Below are 21,099 nucleotides of genomic sequence, written 5' to 3' on the forward strand. Positions count from 1 at the left end.
TTTTTATGACAAACTATATCCAGGGCTGTTGGGTGTATTTAGTTAGAGCTGTTTAGTTAATAATGACAGTGTGTTTGCTGACCGGTTAGTGTTGAGCAGCAGAACATGAAGTGTGTAGTTATCCCTCCTCTCCACTAGAGGCCGCTGCAAGAGCTCCGTTTGTTGTTGATCAGGATCGCATTAAACGTTATTTTCTTTAACACCACAACTGTATTCTGCCTCATGAAGCTAACGGAAGTACTATATGTACATACATTTATCGGTTTCATCTATTCTCTGGTGTGTATATGAAGGAAAATCAGTTTATTTGCAGTTTCCGTTTCTCTGCTTCCTATTGGTCTAAAACGTACCACGTGTCCAGGAAGTCTCACGAAGGTGCATTTGTGAACATTAATTGATAGAATTTACGGCAACACAACAACACCAACGTTACACGAGGTCGCTGTGCATCGTTTGTGTTTTGTATGATGAGCTAAAATCTGTACTGTGGCTGTAGTTTTTATTTTCCAAACCGTGAGTTAGATTGACGGTGCAGAGAATGACACCGTTTCCTCCGACGTGTTCCAGGTATCGCTTCTCGGCCTTTTGGCTAAGATGAAGTGTAGTATCTGTTCTTATCAGTTTAATATCTGATATGTATTCTATCTGTAGACTAAATGTTAAATTGGTTTTTGGAACATGGGATAGGAATAGGGGCTTGCTTCATCCGCTCCACGCATTGACCTGGTATTGCAGTATTTTCAGGAATGGTGCACCTTCATTATGAACGTTGAAAATAAGTAGAGATGATGGCTTATGTTCACTTAGTTTTGTTTGGCAGTTTCAAGTTTGGAAGTGATGATATAGAGGTCGTTTGTCCATGACTCAGCAACTTGATTGTCTTATCCAGACAATGATACCAGGACTGGTCATTCTGATCCACTGACATGTTCATTGACACAGATAGTTACTTTTGAAAGATGAACAAAGGATTTTCAGCCAGAGACTGGCTTTTGCAGGTAATCTATGGTGTTTTGCTATTTGTACGAACTGTTTTGACAAATGCACTTACTGTTTTGCAAATGTTGAGGATGATTCAAGAAATGCACCAAAGCGACTGAGAAGAACTGTAATTTAATGGTTGAGCATATTTGAGAAACATGCAAATCTACTTTCTGGCAGAGATTCACAGTAAATATAAAACATAAATCTATACAACAACCAGTGTGCACAAACAGTAACTTGTAATATCACATTAAAAAAAGAAAGGGGTTTCCTGGTGGTCTACAGGTTTAGGGAGATGACGACGTAATTTTAATTCCTAGGTTGAGTCAGATTGGACACAAACCCAAACTCCTTAAATACAACTTCCCCTGAGTTAAACTATATACAAGGTGATGGCCTGATACTGGAAAAAGTTGACTTTTGGGGAGAGACAGACTACAGGAAGTCCTTTCGACAGATTGTGAGACTAAAGAGTGAACTTTTTCCCAGTAAACACTGGATGGAGAAACTGGTGGCAGTGATCACAGCTTGTTCTCGTCAACGGTGAGTCTCCTTTGCCATCGGCAGATAAACACCAATGCTGAAAGACAAACAGTTACCGATTGAAACTGAGCTGAAAAATAGAATTTCAACCATAAAGTTGTATTGAATACGCTGTCAGTCAGTTTTTCTACCACAATTTCCTTATTGAAAATAGTAAAATATTCTGTAATGTAACATACATGGAAAGAATAACTCAAAATCTAAATAAAGATATTAAAAGTGATTCAGGTTTTTATTTTTATTTTTTATTTATTTAAATAAATAAATAAATAAATAAATAAATAAATAAATAAATGAATAAATAAAAGTGATTCAGGTTCAGGCTTAGATTTGTAAATCAAATTCACTTACCAGCAATGATGCAGGGAATCAGCAGAAAACGCAGCGTCATAATGACTTTATGTAACAAAGACGGAGGTCTGAGTGAAACTGTCGTGCCACCATACTTTATCTAGAACACAACAAAAAGCCATTTTTACACTGGGAAGTGTCACCAGATCAGTGGGTCAAAATATATTCATTGTGTATTGATACCATTTGAAGTCAGGTGCATTAAAATTAAACTTATAGTATAATAACAATAAAATTCCGTCTGTATTACGCAGTTTAAATGAAATTTTTACCATTAAATGCTGAAACTGTGGATCTGGTGAGCTTTGGATCTCACAGATGAAAAAGTCAGCATCACTGCTGGCCGTTTGGGTGGTCATGATGCAGGGGTACATGATCTCTTCATGAACACCCCACACCGACAACTCGGCTTCTGTCATCTCTAGTTTGTCTGCCTTTTTCTGAAATCAACACAGGAACAAATGCAGAACTTTTCCGAACTGATATCTGTTTTTTTGCAGCTGTGATTCAAAAAATATGCTTTACCTCTACAGTGATGCTGACATCATCCCCTGTCCTCATGGATGTGAATTTGGTAAACTCAGGGTCTGGATAGTAGGTTATTTTTGTAGAGCAGGCCAAGGTTTGATTGGCTACTTTCAAAAGCACAGTACTGCTGGAAATCCACTTTTCAGCTGCAGGTGAGTCATAGATGAGTTTCTGTAGGATTTGAGATACATTCTGTGTTTTATTCAGATAATATATTCTGTGCATGACACGACTCAACATGACATGGAATAAAACAACAGCTTCAACTAACACAATATAGTAAAAGATGAATGTGATGTCAAATAAGCAAGGATGGATGGATGGATGGATGGATGGATGGATGGATGGATTTATTCCACAAAATCAAGTTCAGTTTTGCAGGTGAAAATGCAGCTGTTGCTTTGTTGAAAATCAAAAACTCATATAGTTTTTTGAGTCTTGACTCTAAAATACTAGATTTGTGTTCAGAAATATTCACGTTTGAGGCTTGTTTTCTCCACTGTAAAAAAAAAACAAAAAAAAAACAATCAGCTGTTTCCATCAACACATTGGAAATCTGGATTTGTTGCTTTGGAATTTATCTTTTTTTAATTTTTATATATATATATATATATATATATATATATATATATATATATATATATATATATATATATATATATATATATATATATATAGAGTGTGAGGATGAGAAGAAACTCTTGCATACTATCTTTGGTTTTCCATTTTGGCCCTCAGATCTTTTCTCACGCTGCTCCAGTCCAGACCAAGTGGTCTTCAACATCCCCAACCTGTCTGCTGACGTGATGCAGCTCATCATTGAGTTTGCTTATGGCTGCTTTATTTCTGTGACGGAGGACAACGTCCAGGAACTTCTGCTGGCAGCAGATCAGCTTGGCGTGAAGAGTTTGGTCCAGACCTGCTGCCACTTCCTCGGGGAACAGCTCTGTCCACGGAAATGCATCGCTATCTGGCGTCTCACCAACATCTGCATCTCCCCTGAACTGCGGCACAAGGCCTACCGCTACATCACTGATCACTTTGAGGACGTTGTTTCCTCTGAAGACTTCCTGCAGCTGTCTGTGGAGGAACTCACTGATATCCTTGATAGAGATGAGCTCAGTGTGAGGCAGGAGAACGGTGTGTACGAGGCCATGATGAAGTGGATCGCTCACGTACACGAAGAACGACAAGGACACATCGCTGCTCTCCTGTCTAAGGTATGAGGATTGATCCATCTCCTCTGTTGAGTGTGTTTTTCTGACAACAGTGCAGTCAGTGCTTTAAGGCCACATGAGTCCAATTTCACTCTGTTGAAAAAGTCTGGTTGAGTTTTCTCTCTCATATTCCTCTGTTACACTCTATTTTTTAACTTTACGACTGTGTCTGGTGTCAAAGAGATGAGTCATGCAGCTGGACTTCATGTCATAAACTGTAGCAAATATGCAGAAACAGGAGAGTAGGGAGACATTCGTAGCATGATGTCATGCTAGAGTACATATTGCCTGATCACAGCATTTTATTGCTTCCATTTGAAAGTAGAGAGTGCTTTGTTTAGTGTATGTCAATAAATTCAACCAAATCCAAATGATCTGTCTCTGTGACACCATCCAAGACTATAAAATCACACCAGTGAGCTGCGTAGCTGCACTGTTCCTTCATCACCATCAGGATGGACTCTGTAGTTGATGTTTAATCACCATCCTGGTGATGTAAATACTCTCTACAATGAAAACTACTCCAGACAAATACACTATTTTCTTCTGTTTGAGTAACCTTAGTTCAAAACTACAGTGCCCACTTATTTTATAATATCATTCGGTCATTTTAATTTTCATTCATGCGGTTTTATCAGAAACCAAACAGCGTGGTTCTCTGTCAAGAGACAGACTAATATGATGCTGATTTTGGCCATTTTGTGTAATTTCTTTTCAATGAGAAACGTAGAAAATATCCTGCCTTTCCCTTGAGAGTTTTTGATGTTTCTAAAGCATTTGGTTTGACAGATTGGATGGCTAAAACCAAGATATATGCAGCTTTAGCAATCTATAGAAAAAGGGCCAAAAATGTGAGTAAAGAGGTCTTGATACTTGATACCAAGAGCTGTTATATATTCAGTTCCATTCATAGATCCGGTCCTGTTTTGTCTGTGTAGGTCCGACTGGCTCTGCTCAGTACACAGTACATCACCATCAACGTGCTGTCCAATGAACTGGTGAAGAACAGCGCTGAGTGCCTAACCTTGATCAAGGATGCTACCACAATCATACATCGCACAGAGAGACCCTCAGGTTATGGCTTCTATCACCGTCTTGCTCGTCCTCGCCTGCCCAATGCCATCCTATTGGCCACAGGGGGCTGGAGCGGTGGTGATCCGACCAACAGCATTGAGGCATACGATTTCCAAGCCAACCGGTGGGTCAGCGTGGCAAACGGTTTGGAGCGTCCTCGTGCCTATCATGGCACCGCCTTCCTCAGCGGCTTTGTCTACTGCGTGGGTGGCTTCGACAGGGTGCAGCATTTCAACAGCGTATACCGCTTTGACCTGACGTCGTGCACCTGGCAGGAAGTGGCGAACATGCACTGCTGCCGCTGCTACGTAAGCGTGACTGTGCTGAATGGACGCATCTATGCCATGGGAGGCTCCGATGGCCAAGCGAGACTCAACACTGCAGAGTGCTACCAACCCCAAACCAACCAGTGGAGCCATATTGCACCCATGCATGAGCAGAGGAGTGATGCCAGCTGCACGACACTCCACAACAAGGTGGGTGAGCTGAAAGACCACTGAATCTACAACATCCATCCATCTATAATCTATACACTGCTTAGTCTTCATTCGGCCTATCCCAGCTGACTTAGGGTGAAGGCAGGGGACACCTTGGACAGGTCACCAGTCTATCACAGGACTACATATACAGTCAAACAAATGCACTCACATTCACACCTATGGACAATTTAGAATTACCGGAGTACCCAGAGAAAACCCATGCATGCACAGGGAGAACACCCAAACTCCATGCAGAAAGATCCCAGGTGAGGCCAGGACGCGAATCTGGGATCTTCTAGCTTCTAGCAGATCACCTACATATATAAAAGCATTATTCTAGTCAGTCATCCATCCATTGTCTATACACCGCTTAATCCTCGTTAGGGTCGCAGAGTGGCTGGAGTCTATCCCAGAGTTTAAGTTTTTGTTGAGACAACTTACATAAAGAAAGCCTGGATATGTTGAACTTAGTTTGTAGTTCAGCCCTCTGGTTCTTCCCTCTGTTGACCAAACAAAAAGCTCAAACTTAAGTAGTTGACTTGAACTAGGTATAAAGATTCTAAAGATTTTCAGAGATCAGAATACTGATATCTGAAAACTTTATTCTGACCAACACTGATTTTTAGAGGAAGGATCTCCTATAGTTTGTATAATTTGGCTAACAGAGAGCAGTGACTTAATGAATGAGGCATTTTTACTTCACTGAAAAACGAACTAGCAGTAAGCGTAAAATTACTTCATAAAAAAAGCTGTAGTTCACCACTCACCTTTCAACACTGTTGCCTCCTTACATTTTCAGGTTTACATCTGTGGTGGATTTAATGGTCACGAGTGTCTGAATATCTGTGAATAAACCAGAATACTGTTTGACATGATAGCTTTGTTTTTAATATAGTGAATCTAAGCTGTTAGTTTTCAGTTCGACATAAACAGCAAAAACTCTGATGTTCCACTTAGAACAGTTAATATCAGGCGGTACAACTTTGAGTTATTTGACATTTCAGTTGTATCACACAGGCCTGTTCTCTTCTCTACTCCAGATGTGTCCTTTCTCTAAAGTGTGAGTCTTTCCAGGCTTCAAATCCCAGAAAATGCCCTTTTTCCTCCATCTGTCCAAGGACTTTATTGCCGTATATGAAACAGCAGATGGTCGTTGTGTTCATGTTTGCCTCTTATATTCTTTATTTTTGGTCCCCGAAGAGCGAACAGATGATAGAATTAGAATTTGAAAGGCAGAACCTATATCTGGGAAGCTTTCCAGCGGCAGGTACAGCAGATTTCCAGCTTCTGGTGTGTTGAGTTTTATCACAAATGCATTTTGTAATATTTGGAATATATTATTTGAGGCTATATGACTTTTAGACTTTTAGATTTGTGTTTTAAAATGGTTTGAATCCCTGATTTCTAGTGACGGTGTGAACACTCGAGTTCTGCCACAGGTGGAAGAAACAAACATAAAGCTTGTTCCCATGTGGTCGATGTCGGACCAATTGGAGAACAGGTGGATCAGGTGGAACAGGAAGTAGTCAGGTGAAGTCTGAAGGAACAGTTTCTGAGGTAGAACATGATGAACCGATGACTGCAGGGACAAAGTCAGTCCAGATGTGGTGACTTTAGTTAACTTTGTGTCTTTGTGGTGTTTTCTGTCGGCCAGTTGTCGATGTGTGTCTTTTATGATGTCCAGTGTATACTCATTAGTGGACTCTTTGTTTTGGGGTGTTTTGTGTCTCCATGATCATATTTTGTGTCTTTGTGGATGTTTTTGTGGTAATTTTTTAAAACTCTAGTTGTGTTATTTTGTGATTGTGTTGTGGTCTCGTCGTGTCTTTTTGTAGTTTTTTTTTTGTTGTTGTTGCTTTGTTTTGTTTCATCGTGTTCATTTTCCAGTCATTTTGTGTCTCTGTGATGATTTTGTGTCTCTTTGTGGTGTTCTCTTTTTCTCTGGGGTAATTTTGTGTGTCTTTGTGGTCATTTTGTGGTTTTTTGGGGGGTAATTTTATTGTCTGGTTTTGGTACCCTTTGATAGTTTTGTGTCTTTTTGTTGCTTTGTGGTGCTTTTGTGTCTCTTTGTGGTGGTTTTGTGTCTTTTTGTCTGTGGTGATTTTGTATCTCTGTGGAGATTTTGTGTCTCTTTGTAGTCTTTTTGTCTCTCTTTGGGTCTCTTTTTATCTCTTTGTGGTTGTTTTGTGTCTCTTTGTGGTCATTTTATTGTCTGGTTTTGGTACTTTGTGGTCATTTTCTGTGTCTTTGTGGTCATTTTGTGTCTTTTTGTTACTTAGTGGTCATTTTGCGTTTCTCTGTGGTCATTTCCTGTGTCTTTGTGGTCATTTTGTGTCACTGTTGTCATTTTGTATCTCTCTGTAGTCGTTTTCTCTGTCTTTGTAGTCATTTGTGTATTTTTGGTCATTTTATGGTCTAGTTTTGGTACTTTGTGGTCTCTTTTTTGTGTCTCTTTGTAGTTACTGTTTGTCTCTTTTGTCTTTTTTGGTCTATTTGTGTGTCTTTGTGGTCATTTTTTAAAATCTGGTTTTGTTTCTTTGTGATTGTTTTCCATCTCTTTTTGTCTCCGTTGTCATTTAGTGTCTCATGTTAGTAATTTTGCGTGCTACTGTGTCATTTTGTGTCTAAACCTGATCTTCTCAAAGTGAAACTGGATGACTTTTGTCGTTTCCTCTTGAAGCTGCTGAAGAAGCTGCAGGTCGACCTTCAGCTGGACGTTCTGGACAGATTTCAGGTGTCTGATGTTCTTCAGGATAAACTGAACAACAGGTGAGAAGTTTCTGTTGTTTTCTGTTTCTGTTGCTTCACTCAGCTGCTGTTTATGTGTCGGTTTGTTCCCACTGGTTCGTGTGATGAAGCTTCAAACAGCTGTTAACACGTGCTAAACTGCCATCAGAAGCTTTTGTTGTGAAAATACTGCATAATGTGACTCCTGGATGCAACAAACGCTTCAGTTTTTCAGTTCACAATCTTTAAAGTGTTTCTCCAAACAGTTGTCAGGTATTTGTGCTAATTTTTTGTGACTTTGTGACAATTTTGTGTCATTTTATGGAGATTTTGTGTAAATTTGTGGTTATTTTGTGACATTTTAATGTGTCTTTGTGGTCTTTTTATCTCACAATGCGGCCAATTTGTGCCACTTTGCGAATATTTAGTGACTTTCTGGCAATTTGTACATAAAGCTGTGGCGATTTCTTCTGATCTTGCAATTATTTTGTGACACTTTGTGGAATTTTGTGGCAACTTCTGGCCACATTGTGTCACTTTATAACCTTTGAAGAGACTTTTTGATCATTTTATGTCATTTTGGAGTCATTTTATTTATTTTTTGAGCATTTTCTACTAGCTTGTAGCCAATTTATGTGTCTCTTTGTGACGATTTTGCCCCTGTGGTAATTTTGTTACTCTTTGGTGTAATTTTATTGTCTGGTTTTGGTACTTGGTGGTCGTTTTGTGGTCATTTTGTCTATTTGCGGTCATTTTTTGTCTCTGTGGTGATTTTGTTTCTCTTTATAGTGATTTTGTGTCTTCTTGTGGTCATTTTGTGTCTCTGTGATGATTTTATTGTCCGATTTTGATACGTTGTAGTCGTTTTGTATCTTTGTGTCTCTTTCTGGTCATTTTATGTCTCTTTGAGGTGATTTTTCATCACTTTGTGGAATTTTGCGGCAACTTCTGGCCACTTTGTGTCACTCTATGACCTTTGCAGTGACTTTTTGATCATTTTATGTCACTTTGGAGTCATTTTGCTTATTTTTTTTAATCATTTTCTACCAGTTTGTAGGCAATTTCTGTGACTTTGTAATTATTTTCTGCCATTTTACAGTCATTTTCTGTCATTTTGTGCCATTTTGTGGTTATTTTATGTCTTTACTTATTCATACAGTCAACAAAATAACTTAAAAAGAAACAGTTAAATAACCAACAATTAAACAGAGAATATTTTTAAATAAGTAAAAATGTAAGTGAAAGGAAAGTTCTCATGGAAGCAATCAATACATTCGTAATAAAACTCAGAATTTTGCCCATTCTGGTGTTGGAGGATAATTTAGTTTTTGTCACTGCTTGATTTAGACATCAGCTCATGTTCATATATTTTTAAAAAAAATTAAAATCAACAGAGAGTTTGTAGCTAATTAAGTACATTAAAGAAGCCAGACCAGGTTTATTATCAGTCTAGTTCACTGATTTCTGTCCACTTACTTTCAGCTGAATTCTGATCCCAGAATAAACTGTCAGCAGCCACTAGATGGCAGAAGAGTCAAACTAAACGACACAAGCAGCAGCTTCATTTTAAATGTTCATATCAGTCAGACAATAAAAATATAGTTTTCACCATCGTGGTTCTGATGTTTCCAGATTCCAGACAAACTCATCTACACATTTATGAAAAAAATGTTGATTTATGGCGAGATACAGGTAAAAACATGACAATTTTACAATACTAACTCTTTTCTTCCACAATGTAAAGCAGAGGTGTCAAACTCATTTAGTTCAGGGGCCACATTCAGTCCAATGTGATCTCAAGTGGGAAGGACCAGTAACATCACAGCATAATAACCTCTAAATAACTTTAAATTTTTCCTTTGCTTTAGGGCAAAAAGCACATTCTGAAAATGTTCACATTTAATGATCTTTTTTTTTTTTTTTTTTTTTTTTTTTACAAAACATTACGAACAACCTGTTCAGTTTCAACAGCATTATGCCTCAGTTTATATGATAAAAATGAGATGCAAAACGACAAAAAATGAGACAAACGACATGAAACAAAACAAAAAAGAGACAAAAAATGTGGCAAAAAATTTACAAAGTGACACAAAAATAAGACAAAAAACACATGTGAGACAAAAAAAATGCAAAATGACAAAAACGAGACATAAAACAATGAATAAAGCAAAATATAAAATGACAAAAATAAGACAAAAAACAAGCGAGACAAAAAGGAAACACAAAACGACATAAATGAGAAACAAAACGACAAAAAAATGAGACAAATTCAGACAAAAAAGGCAAAAACAAGAAAAAATATTGCAAAAATGAGACACAAAAGAACAAAGAGCAATCTAGTATTTTGCTTTATGATCAAAACAACTTGTCATAGTCAGGAAATTACTTTAAATTTACAGTTTTACAAACTTACAAATTGCAGTTAATGTCTTCTCTGTCATTTTTTCATTTTACAAAGTCGTCCCATGGGCCACATTGGACCCTCTAGAGAGCCGGTTTTGGCCTGCGGGCCGCATGTTTGACACCCTGATATAAAAGCTAATTTTCAAAAATATGTGAATATGTAAAAAAGTATTTTTGAATCAAATGATGAAAGATCTAACTGTATGAAATAAACAAGATACAGGATGTTTGGCTGGTTCTTATGAGCAAGAAAAGAGCTTCAAAGTAAAAGTAGTGACAGTGTGAAGGGATTAAAAGCATGTTTTTATGTGCAGTCTCAAAGTACAAAATATGACATAACACAAATTCAACAATAAAACAACAATAATGGAAAATTTGCTCCTAATTTCTAGCAAAAGATGGAAAAAAGATCAGCCTTCTACTCCATCAAAGCATCAAAACATCATTTATGTTCAGTAATCTGACCCCAAAAAACCTGCTGCTGGGTTTGACAAATATGTTAATATTGAAAAAATCACAAAAATGACATCACTTAAACAAGCCACAAACTGTAAAAACAGAAAAAATGAACAGATGTTCACATTTCTGATAGCTTTTAAACGACTTATTTTTGGCATTAAGTTCTTTTTCTAGAAATTAAGCAAATCCGAGCATAAAATCTTGATATTTAATTAAAATTTCAAAAAAAAAAAAGCATTTGCAATGATAGGATTCGACTGGAGAAACTAATTAAAAATGTAAATATTTCCATTATGTAGAGCCAACGTGTCCTTGGTGTTTGCAGTGAAAAATGAGCCAACAGTGAACGAAAAATGCCAAAAAACAGTTGAAGGGTTGAATTTTAATCACTGTAGCTAAACCATAATATAAAACAGAAACTAATAGAAATCTAATGCTATATAAATTGACTTGATGTTCAAAAATGTAAATTCAAGCAAATTAAAGCTTCTGTTCATCATTTTACCGTCATCGAGGGGAACGTGACGTCAGTCCAGGCTTTTCTGTGACAGATGGGTTAATATCATTTAATATGACTGATGAAATCACTCGTTTTTCACAAACCAAAGCTGTTTTATTTTTTCTTTTTGTGAGTGAAACGTGTCGATGGACCTGCAGCCCTGTGCAGAGGTTTTGTTTATTTATGTGCTTTTCATTTATGCACTCGTGAGGCTGAAACGAGTGAGGATGACTGGTTTGGATCCGTCACTGCTGCTTTATCTGGATCAAAATGTCATAAAAACACAGAACTTCATGTCCGTCCACGGTGATAATGAAGGTTTGTCTTTGTGTGAAACTTCTCTAGTAACTGAATAATCAGAGCCGTTTGCAGCTTATAATCAGATCTGACCTTTACTGATTACAGGAAATACTGCAGCTTTGTTATTTCTGGTGATTGTATGTGGGAGAGTCTGGAGACAGATTTTGTTCAGAGTTTAGTTGTTTCTCATTTTGGACCCGAAACTAAAATACTTTCGTTGAATTTGAGAATTATATTTGCTTTCAAACTGTGGAATTTTTCTATTTTTACCCTAAAAAAAAAAACCACATTTTACCTGCCATTTTCAGGGTTATAGTATAACTCCCACAGCTATGAAATTCTAAAATGAGCTATAATCAGCAGAATGTTGTCATTTTTTTAAACCTATGGTGGGAACTGTCTATGTCTATGGCTCCACATGGGAAAGAACTGAACAGAGGAATTTGAAAAAATCTGATTGTGAGACTTCATGAAGATGCAGGAAAATCAACGATAAATCAATGAAACAGATTTGCAGCAGTAATCAGGAGGTTTAGAAGGATCCATAGTGCCACTAATCAGGGCTGCAGTGGTTGCTGTGAAAGAGAAGCTATTTTCAGGCTTCAATATCTCCAGAACTAAAACTCCAACAACCATGAAATTTGGTGAAGAAGCAGACAGAATCATTTCCAACTGATCCAAATGATTGAATGGTTCCAACAGAAGCCAAATTGTTAATTATTGGTCCTTGAAAATGGAAAAAAAGCTCAACATTTTCAAATGAGACTGGTATTGTGTCCACAGAAGTTCCTGTAGGTATATATATATATATATATATATATATATATATATATATATATATATGGATGGATCCATGTTTCTACTAAAATACAGTCGTTGGTTGACATTTCACCAACTTTTGCAGCTCTAACATCAGTAGAATCTGATGTGTGGAAAGGTTGACAGGTGAAGGCTGACATGGCAGGAATGATGAGTCTTTCGCATTGATTTCTTCAGTTGCTTTTAGTGCAGCATTGATTTCCTGTTCACTTGTCTCGTTGTTGCCATGATGGGTTTCAATAAATACAAGACTTATTCTGATGTGAGTTTAATTATCATCACATTCTCTTCAGTGTTCATTTCAAGTATCTGTATGGGAACATCGAGGCAAAAACCAGCCTCATATGTTGTTAAACTACAACATTAAGACAACATGGAAGCAGCTCGACTGGTGCTCATACAATACAATACAATACGTGTTGTATTGTATGAGCACCAGTTTTTGTCTCCTATTTTGTCAAACTATGTAAAAACTAGAAACTTGTATTGCCACACTTCAAATTTTACTGATGTTAGAGCCTCGAAAGTTAGTGAAATGTCGACCAAAGACTGTATTTTCAGTAGGAAATATGAATCCATCCATATATATACACTTACAAGAACTTTCTGGGGCTACAACATCACCCATATTTTGTACTTTTTTCTATTTTCAAGGGCAACCAAGTAAAAACTTGGCTTCTGTTGGAAACTATTGTGACTGTGGTTTCACCAAATTTCATAGCTGCGGGAGTTAAATTTGTGGAGATAATGTACCTTTAAAATGGCTTCCAAGGTTTCTTTAAAGGTGAAAATGGAAAAATTCCTGAATTCTACTGATGTTAGAGCCTCAAATGTTGGTGAAATGTCAATCAAAGACTGTATATTAGTAGAAATATGGATCCATCCATCTATATACACTAACAGGAACTTTATGGGAACACAATACCAACCTAACAGGCCTCAAAAGTTGGTAAGAATGTGAGAGGAGCAACAAAACTCCCAGAAACTGCTCCGAATTCAAAGGTTTAAATACATTTCCTTTTATTTCTGAGCATTAGAAGAACAGAAATGTAAATTACAGTTAAGTGAATGAACAGACAACACCAGTAAAATCGAATCTCCATTTTTAAAATCATTTTAAATCTGGGAAAAACCCCTCTTTTGGACAATTTATCCACTCTGGTGTATATAATCCACTTTGGAATGGCTGAAACTCAATGAGTCGAGCAACAGAAGGATGGAGTTAAGGACCGACTCCAGAGAGCCTGACAGCGTTGAGCAGAGGTTTTAAAAAGCTGCGGTGACAATGCAGCGAGCGACGTAGCGTCAGCAGCTTAGGCAGAACAAAAGAGTGAGCGCTCGGCTGACAGCTTGTTTTATTGCAGCCAATATGCACTGAGAGAGTCACGTCTGAGCGAAGCTGCAAAACCCAAGTTTGATCTTCCGCGAACTCCCTGCTTGAAAATCAACAGGCCTCTTTCCTGTCACTGTGAGTGTGAATAATAAGAGAAAGTTTTTCTTTCTGCTGCTACTGGAAACTTATTAGTGACGCCTGCGTTTCTTCCTCTGTGACAAATCAAAAAGAAAAAAAAAGGAAAGAAAGGCCTGTTCAGGGTGTCAACTTTCTGCATTTTACGAATACCAGACGAACCAGGGAAGCAATTAGAGCTCAATTAAAGTCTTCCTGCTTCTGATCCCTGCTAGTGAACGTTAATAAATCCAGTCTAAATGTGTCCCATTTTAAAACCCAGAAATACTGAATATAAAAAGATCAAGAAAACCAGAAATAAAACCCCCACAGCCATGAAAATCTAAAATGAAAACACCGGAACTTGCTCAGCTGTGGACTGAGACTGTAACTAAATATGTCCACATCCAGGGGGAAAAAATGAATTTTGAGATTTTATTTCTTTTCAGACCTGAGATTTTTTTTGTTTTTTTTTGTATTTTTTACCCTCAAACACATCTCACCCACCATTTTAAGGGTTGTCTCCAGAAATATAACTCCCACAACCATTAAATTCTAATATGAGCTATAAACAGCAGAACATTGCCAGCGTTTGACCTATAATGCATGGTAACTATCTATGTCCACATCATGGCTCCACATGGAAAAGTATTACCAGAGGAATTTTAAACAATGCGATTGTGAGACTTCACAAAGGTACGAAAACCAATAATAAATCAGTGAAACACAGTTGCAGCAGTAATCAGGAGGTATAGTAGGAGCCATAGTACCACTAATCATGGCTGCAGTGGTCACAATGAAAGATGTGTTCATCTGAGTGGATCCTTCTCCATCCCTGTGAAGTTTTACAGTCATATTTTTCAGTTCCTCTGGCAGTTCTTTTCCATGTGGAGCCATGAAGTAGACATAGATAGTCACAGTTCATAGGCCCCAAATTGAGAAAGCTTTGACAGACTATTCTGTCTCCATTTTTACCAAATTTCATGGCTGTGGGGATTACATTTCTGGAGATATTGAACCTTTAAAATGGCTTCCAAGATTTTTTTGAAGGCAAAAATTTTTTAAAAATTCCTAAATTCTAGTGATGCTCTGGCCCGCAAATGTTGGTGAAATGTCAACCAAAGACAGTATTTATAGTAGGAAATATGGATCCATCCATATATATATATATATATATATATATATATATATATATATATATATATATATATATATATATATATATATATATATACACACACTAAATCCATTGTAAATCATGTAGAACTGATTATTAAGGCATACAATGAATTGTTTTAACATTTAACGCTCATATCATATTAGTGTCTGAGGAACACCAATGATGTTCCTGGGAATGTTTAATTATCCAAAAATGACAGAAACCAAAAAAATCCCAATAAACATAGCTTATATCTCATTAATAATCTCCATTACTAAGCAGTAGTGCAATGGTGTTCTTTACCGCTCACAGATCATGGTTCAATGAGGATAATTCACCTGTTTTTCATAAAAAATGAATGTTATTTTTTTTAAATGTATATTGGAATGACCTACATATAAAATAGCTGTTTTACATTGATTAAAAATTTATTTATTTTTATATATATATATATATATATATATATATATATATATATATATATATATATATATATATATATATATATATATATATATATATATATATATATATATATATATATAAAAATAAATATATATATATATATATATATATATATATTTTTTTTTTTTTTTTTTTATGGAGGTGAGAAATTAACAACACCACCGTGCTTCACATCATGATCCTGCCATCATGATGTTCCTCAGCAGCAGGCCATGGAAGGCTTTTAAAGGTAGAGGGTAAATTAAAACAGCAAAGTGTTGAAAAATCCTGGAGGACAACTTGATGCAGTCTGAAGAGAACTGAGACTAGGAGAAGATTTGTTTTCCATCAAGATGATGAGTCGAAGCAAACAGCCAAAGATACTCAGAAATGGTTTAAAGACAACAAGGTGGAAGTTCTTGGAGGCCGAGTCAGAGTCCAGACCTTAATTCAACTGAGAATTAGGAAAGTTCTGTTCACTCAGGACTCCTCTGGAACCTGACAGAGATTGAACAGTTTTATTTAAATAAAACAAGGAAAAATTTCAGCAGACTGGTGCCAAAGGTGATTCTACTAAATACTGACTTGAAGGGAATGAATACTCAGGCAAATCACTTGTTTTATGTTTAAAATCTTTTATTTACTGACATTACTTTGTAGAAATCTGTTGTACAATGTCTCCAGCAAGTCTCAGCTAGAAAACAACAACAGCAAAAAATCAGGGTCTGATTCAGAACAAACAGATAAATGAAAAACAAAAACACAGCTGCAAAGCCAAGCATGTTTGGCTGAGTTTGGACTTGAGCCAGAAAAGGAGAGGAATGAAAAACAGATCATGAGGCAGCAACAAACCAAACCAGTTCACCTGCACAAAGAGGCGTAGCAGCGTTCTCGGCTAAATTCCTGATGTGAGAATTAAAGCACTGAAGATCCGCAGAGACAAAAGACAAAACCACAGACAAGACAGACGTTTCATGAAGGCTTTACTTGTAGAAATTAAAGGCCTTTGAGAGATTCATCATCCAAAATCGGTGAGTCCAGCTGATGATTTACAGTTTTTTCTGCTTTTATTTTGTGCACACGCTCAACAGGTGCAGTAAAACCACTCTGCATGATTTCAACTCATTTGCCCAGAATCCCGCTCTGGAATTCATTAGCAGGATCATACAAATTGTTTAATGACAGTGTTGTAATGTCGAGCTTTAATTTTTGTTTTAGAGAGTCATAATGTCGGCCGCCAGCTGTCTGCTGACTGAAGAGCAGCTTCTGTGCGGCATCTGTCTGGATGTCTTCTTCAATCCCGTCACGTTGCCGTGCGAACACAACTTCTGCAAAAACTGCATCATGCAACACTGGGACACCAACATCCAGTGCCAGTGTCCGTCCTGCAAAGAGCCGTTCTACCGGAGGCTGGACCTGCGAGTCAACACTTTCATTTCTGAGATGGCTGCTCAGTTCAGGAAGTCGGCAGGAAGACGAAGCCCCAACTAGCAAGTAGCCAAACCAGGGGAGGTTCCCTGCGACATCTGCACCGAAAATAAAATGAAAGCTCTGAGGTCCTGCCTGGTGTGTCTGGCGTCCTGCTGCGAGACTCACCTGAAGCCTCACCTGACGGCGTCGCGCCTGAAGAGACACCGGCTGACGGATCCAGTGGAGAACCTGGAAGGGAGGATGTGCACGATTCATGACAAACCTTTGGAGCTCTTCTGCAAGACAGACCAGACCTGCGTTTGCATGCTGTGTCTGGTTTTAGACCACAAGTCCCACAAAGTCATTCTGCTGAAAGAGCAGTTAGAAGAGAGGAAGAAGTCGGATCTCGGCAGGAGGGAAACCAAAATCCACCCGATGATCCAGGAGAGACGACTGAAGATTGAGGAGCTGAAGCGCTTGGCAAAGCTCAGCAAGGAAGCAGCAGAGAGGGAGATGGCGGATGACGCTCAGGTCTTCACCGCCCTGATTCAGTTCTTCGAGAGAGTTTATTGATGTTCTTGTGTAAATAATCCTAAATGTTATTGACCTTATGACTATCAGAATGTGGAAGTACTACTTGTTCTTTCCGGACACACTGATGACTTTCAGTAGGTGAAAGGAACTTACTGGAAGGAATCTGATGTTAAACCACAGCAGGAACCAGTTTTCAGACAGAACTGAGGTGTGGTTCAACACAGCACAACAGCAGATTGTATTCAGAGGAACTTTTTCATGCTAATACTGTGTTTTTGTCCCTTCGATCAGAGAATCTTGCAATAAAACTTCCGACTCGACATTCTGGTTGTTTACCACCTGAGGCACAGAATTGTAATTTGCCACCAACAAATCCACAGATTCCCTGTGAACCGACTTTCTTCATTTAATCCGTCTTTTTCTGATAATAATAATATTTTGTGTGTCTTTTCCCCCTGTAGTGTTAATAAATACACCACGTTTATTGTCTGCTCTTTCTATTTATGAATCATTGAATATAAAAGCATCTTTTCTCAGCAGTTATGTGGTCTGACTGCTGAAAAATAAAGGTGCTAAATGGAACCAAAAGCGGTTCTTCACAGTGATGCTGTAGGTTATCAAATGTTTCTTTAAGGAACAGTTTTCTCAGAGGCTGAACCCCTCTAACATGCTTCTCTCTTGTTCATCTCAATCTGTTCTTGTTTCATCTTATATAAGGTGCTAATTGGAACCAACCATGGTTCTTCGCAATGCTGCCAAAGATGAACCATTTTTAGTTCCCAAAAGAACCCTTGCGCAGGAGTTTATCCAACATCAGACGTTTACCCAACCACATATTTTTGTTCTAGAAACATTCAGAGAAAGTTCTGCAAAATTCTACTGATATTTTTAGCTGGAAGTTCTCTTTTAGTTCCCAGAATGTTCTCTTAAATGCAGCATGACTGAAAATCTTCTAAAAATGTTGTCTGTTCTCAAAACTGAAGGTTTAATTGGAAATGTTCTTCATTTGTTATCCTGTTACTTTGTGTAACATTGTGGGAACATTTTATAGATTCTATAATATGTTCCCTCAGCAACATCCCCAAACATTAATGTTGGTTTGAGAACATCCTTCCTTTGTTATTCAGGAACATTGAGGATGTTTTCTAGAAGAACGTTCTATAATGCGCTCCATCAACAATGTTTTAGCAGGAACTTTAGTTCCTTGAATGTTCTTCTTAAAGGCAGGATAACAAAAGATGTTCTAAAAGTATCTGGTGATAACATTGTTAGAACATGATGCCCTAATGTTCTTCAAACTAAACCTTGAACTGAGAACATTCTTGCTGTCTGATCCTGTGACATTGTGGGAACATCTTATAGATTATATAATGTGTTCTCTCAACATCTCCAAAACATCCTTAGAACATTGCAAAATATTCCATCACAGTACAGGAATGTCTTATCTAGAGAACGTTCTGTCATCTGAGGCTTCAAAAATATTTTGCAAACATTTTTTTAAATGTTGGCTGAGAACATTTCTCCTTTGACATCATGAAATATCAGGATCCATCAACAAAAAGACAAAAAGACAAAATGTTCTGTCTTTAATGTATCAGGAACATTTTAAAACATTCTGTCATCTGAGGCCTCAATAACATCTGGAAAGCATTTTTTTTTTAATGTTGTATTGAGAACGTTCTTCCTTTGTTATTATGGAACATTGTGAGAATATTCTATCGAAGAACGTTGTATATAGTATTTCCTCAACAACATCTCCAAAACATCCTTAGAACATTGTAAAATGTTCCACCTCTGTCAATACATCACAGTACAGGAACACCTTACATAGAAAACGTTTTGTCTTCTGAGGCCTCAGTAACATCTGGAAAATCTTTTGTGAAAGTTGGTTCAAGAACATTCTTCCTTTGTTATCATAGAACATCATCTACGTTCCTGAAAACATCCTTTTAATGCTGATATTAAAGCTTTATATTAACTTTGTAGGAACATTACTGGAAATAAAAATATTCTTTAAACATCTTTTGAACATTAGATTAAAACATTTTCATTAATAAATAATTAGAACTTGTAGCTAATGTTACTCATAGTTGTGGAAATGTTCCCTGCTGGTTAGATAAACGCTACAAAGAACCCCTAAAGGTGCCTCATTATATAATAATTCTATTTTTCTTCCTTCTTTAGGCTTTTTTCTATCTTTATTGTTCTTATTTCCTGTTCTAAATATTAATATTTTGTCTTCATTTCCCCATTTATTGTCAATAAAAACACCAATAAGAGCTAAAACATAAAGGTTGTAATAGGAAAGGAAATGGTTCTTCACAGTGATGCCAAAAACAAACCAGTTTAGCTCCACAAAGAACCTTTTAACAAGAAGTTCTTTAAAGAACCGGCACTCAAACACTGTAAAGGTGTCTCATTAAATTATATTATTTTGTCTTTCTTGACTCACCCACGTTTAATTTATTTGGTTTTACTTATAATATATCATTATAATTCACCAAAATAAAAGTCTGAGTTGTGAAACAGTCAGAGGTTCAGACAAACGGTAAATCACTGGACCGATGTTTAATTTCTTCTTCTACTTTAAAACATACCCTATTACCGCTGTGGAGTGAGGGGGCGGAGCTTCACACACCTGAGTCCATCCATCAAACACACCTTGTTGCCGTCGGTTTCGCTCCTGAACGACGTTAATAAGTTTTCTGTGACCCAGATTCTTAACGACCGCTGTGATACGAACAGAACCTCTAATATGTTCTTAATGACCTGAGAGTGTGTGTGTGTGTGTGTGTGTGTGTGTGTGTGTGTGTGTGTGTGTGTGTGTGTGTGTGTGTGTGTGTGTGTGTGTGTGTGTGTGTGTGTGTGTGTGTGTGTGTGTGTGTGTGTGTGTGTGTGTGTGTGTGTGTGTGTGTGTGTGTGTGTGTAATAGGTTTTAAATGGATGAGCGTCTCTGTGGTTAGCGGAGCGCTACGCTAGCTGCCACACCTGAGTGGTGATGATGGAGGTCAGACAGAGAAAAGAACTGATGATCTGAGTCACTTTCTGATTTTATTTATCGTCTCTTTAAAGATCCGACGGTTTCTGAGTGAAGCTTTAATGAATTCTGCCTGACAGGAAGTAAGAGTTTGGTTAATAATTAATATAAAGATGCAAACTGGAACCATTCCTTTAAACACTTCCATTGAAACAAAACCCAAAGAACCAAAAAAAAATATGTTTCCTTTAGTCTCCAAAGAGCTTTTAACAAGACAATTCGTAGGATTTTGGGACAGATTTTCATCAATTTGGATTGAATTAGAAAGAATTTGGAACATTTATTGAGTCTTTATAGATGAGTTTTGAGCAATTTTGGACAAAGTTTGAGTGTTTTGGGAAATTTCTTGTCATTCTGGGAAAATTTTCAGCTTTGAGTCAATATCGAGAGTTTCCGAGTCATTTTGGACACATTTTAAGCCACTTCAGGCAAGATTTTAATCATTTTGAAAACACTTGAAGTCAGTTTGGACATTCCTTTGTCATAGTGGAAAAGGCTGAGTAAGTTTTAAGTCATTTTGGGAACATTTTTGTCACTTTGGGTGAATTTTTTTTCATTCTGGACAAATTTGTAGCAATTTTGGAAAAATTTTTGGGGAGAAAATCGTAATTTGGTCCAAGTTTCAAGTCATTCTGGACACATTTTGAGTCATTCTTGACAAATCCTTGTCATTTTACACAAGGTT

General features: G+C 37.3%; 1 protein-coding gene and 1 non-coding gene across 2 annotated transcripts; both read left to right on the plus strand.

Annotated features, from left to right (window-relative positions):
- The first annotated feature begins 308 nt into the window (after positions 1–308).
- Positions 309–17,866, plus strand: LOC111574051 (kelch-like protein 10). The gene is made up of 5 exons (XM_055006867.1): positions 309–1,527; positions 3,145–3,626; positions 4,562–5,173; positions 7,857–7,945; positions 16,652–17,866. Exons 2-5 carry the CDS (start codon positions 3,213–3,215, stop codon positions 16,659–16,661), a joined length of 1,125 nt encoding a protein of 374 aa, XP_054862842.1. The 5' UTR covers positions 309–1,527; positions 3,145–3,212; the 3' UTR covers positions 16,662–17,866.
- Positions 570–760, plus strand: LOC111574053 (U2 spliceosomal RNA). Its single transcript, XR_002746586.2, has one exon. It is a non-coding gene; the product is annotated as a U2 spliceosomal RNA (small nuclear RNA).
- Positions 17,867–21,099: the final 3,233 nt, after the last annotated feature.

This window comes from Amphiprion ocellaris, chromosome 21, assembly GCF_022539595.1.
Source record: "Amphiprion ocellaris isolate individual 3 ecotype Okinawa chromosome 21, ASM2253959v1, whole genome shotgun sequence".
NCBI lineage: Eukaryota > Metazoa > Chordata > Actinopteri > Pomacentridae > Amphiprion > Amphiprion ocellaris.

What these genes read in the sequence shown, in the direction of transcription:
- LOC111574051 (XM_055006867.1), top strand. Translation starts at nt 3,213, where the DNA reads ATGCAGCTCATCATTGAGTTTGCTTATGGCTGCTTTATTTCTGTGACG. An exon ending in TCGCTGCTCTCCTGTCTAAG is followed by an intron (nt 3,627 to 4,561) that starts GTATGAGGATTG and finishes TTGTCTGTGTAG; the next exon opens with GTCCGACTGGCTCTGCTCAG. An exon ending in GCACGACACTCCACAACAAG is followed by an intron (nt 5,174 to 7,856) that starts GTGGGTGAGCTG and finishes TTCCTCTTGAAG; the next exon opens with CTGCTGAAGAAGCTGCAGGT.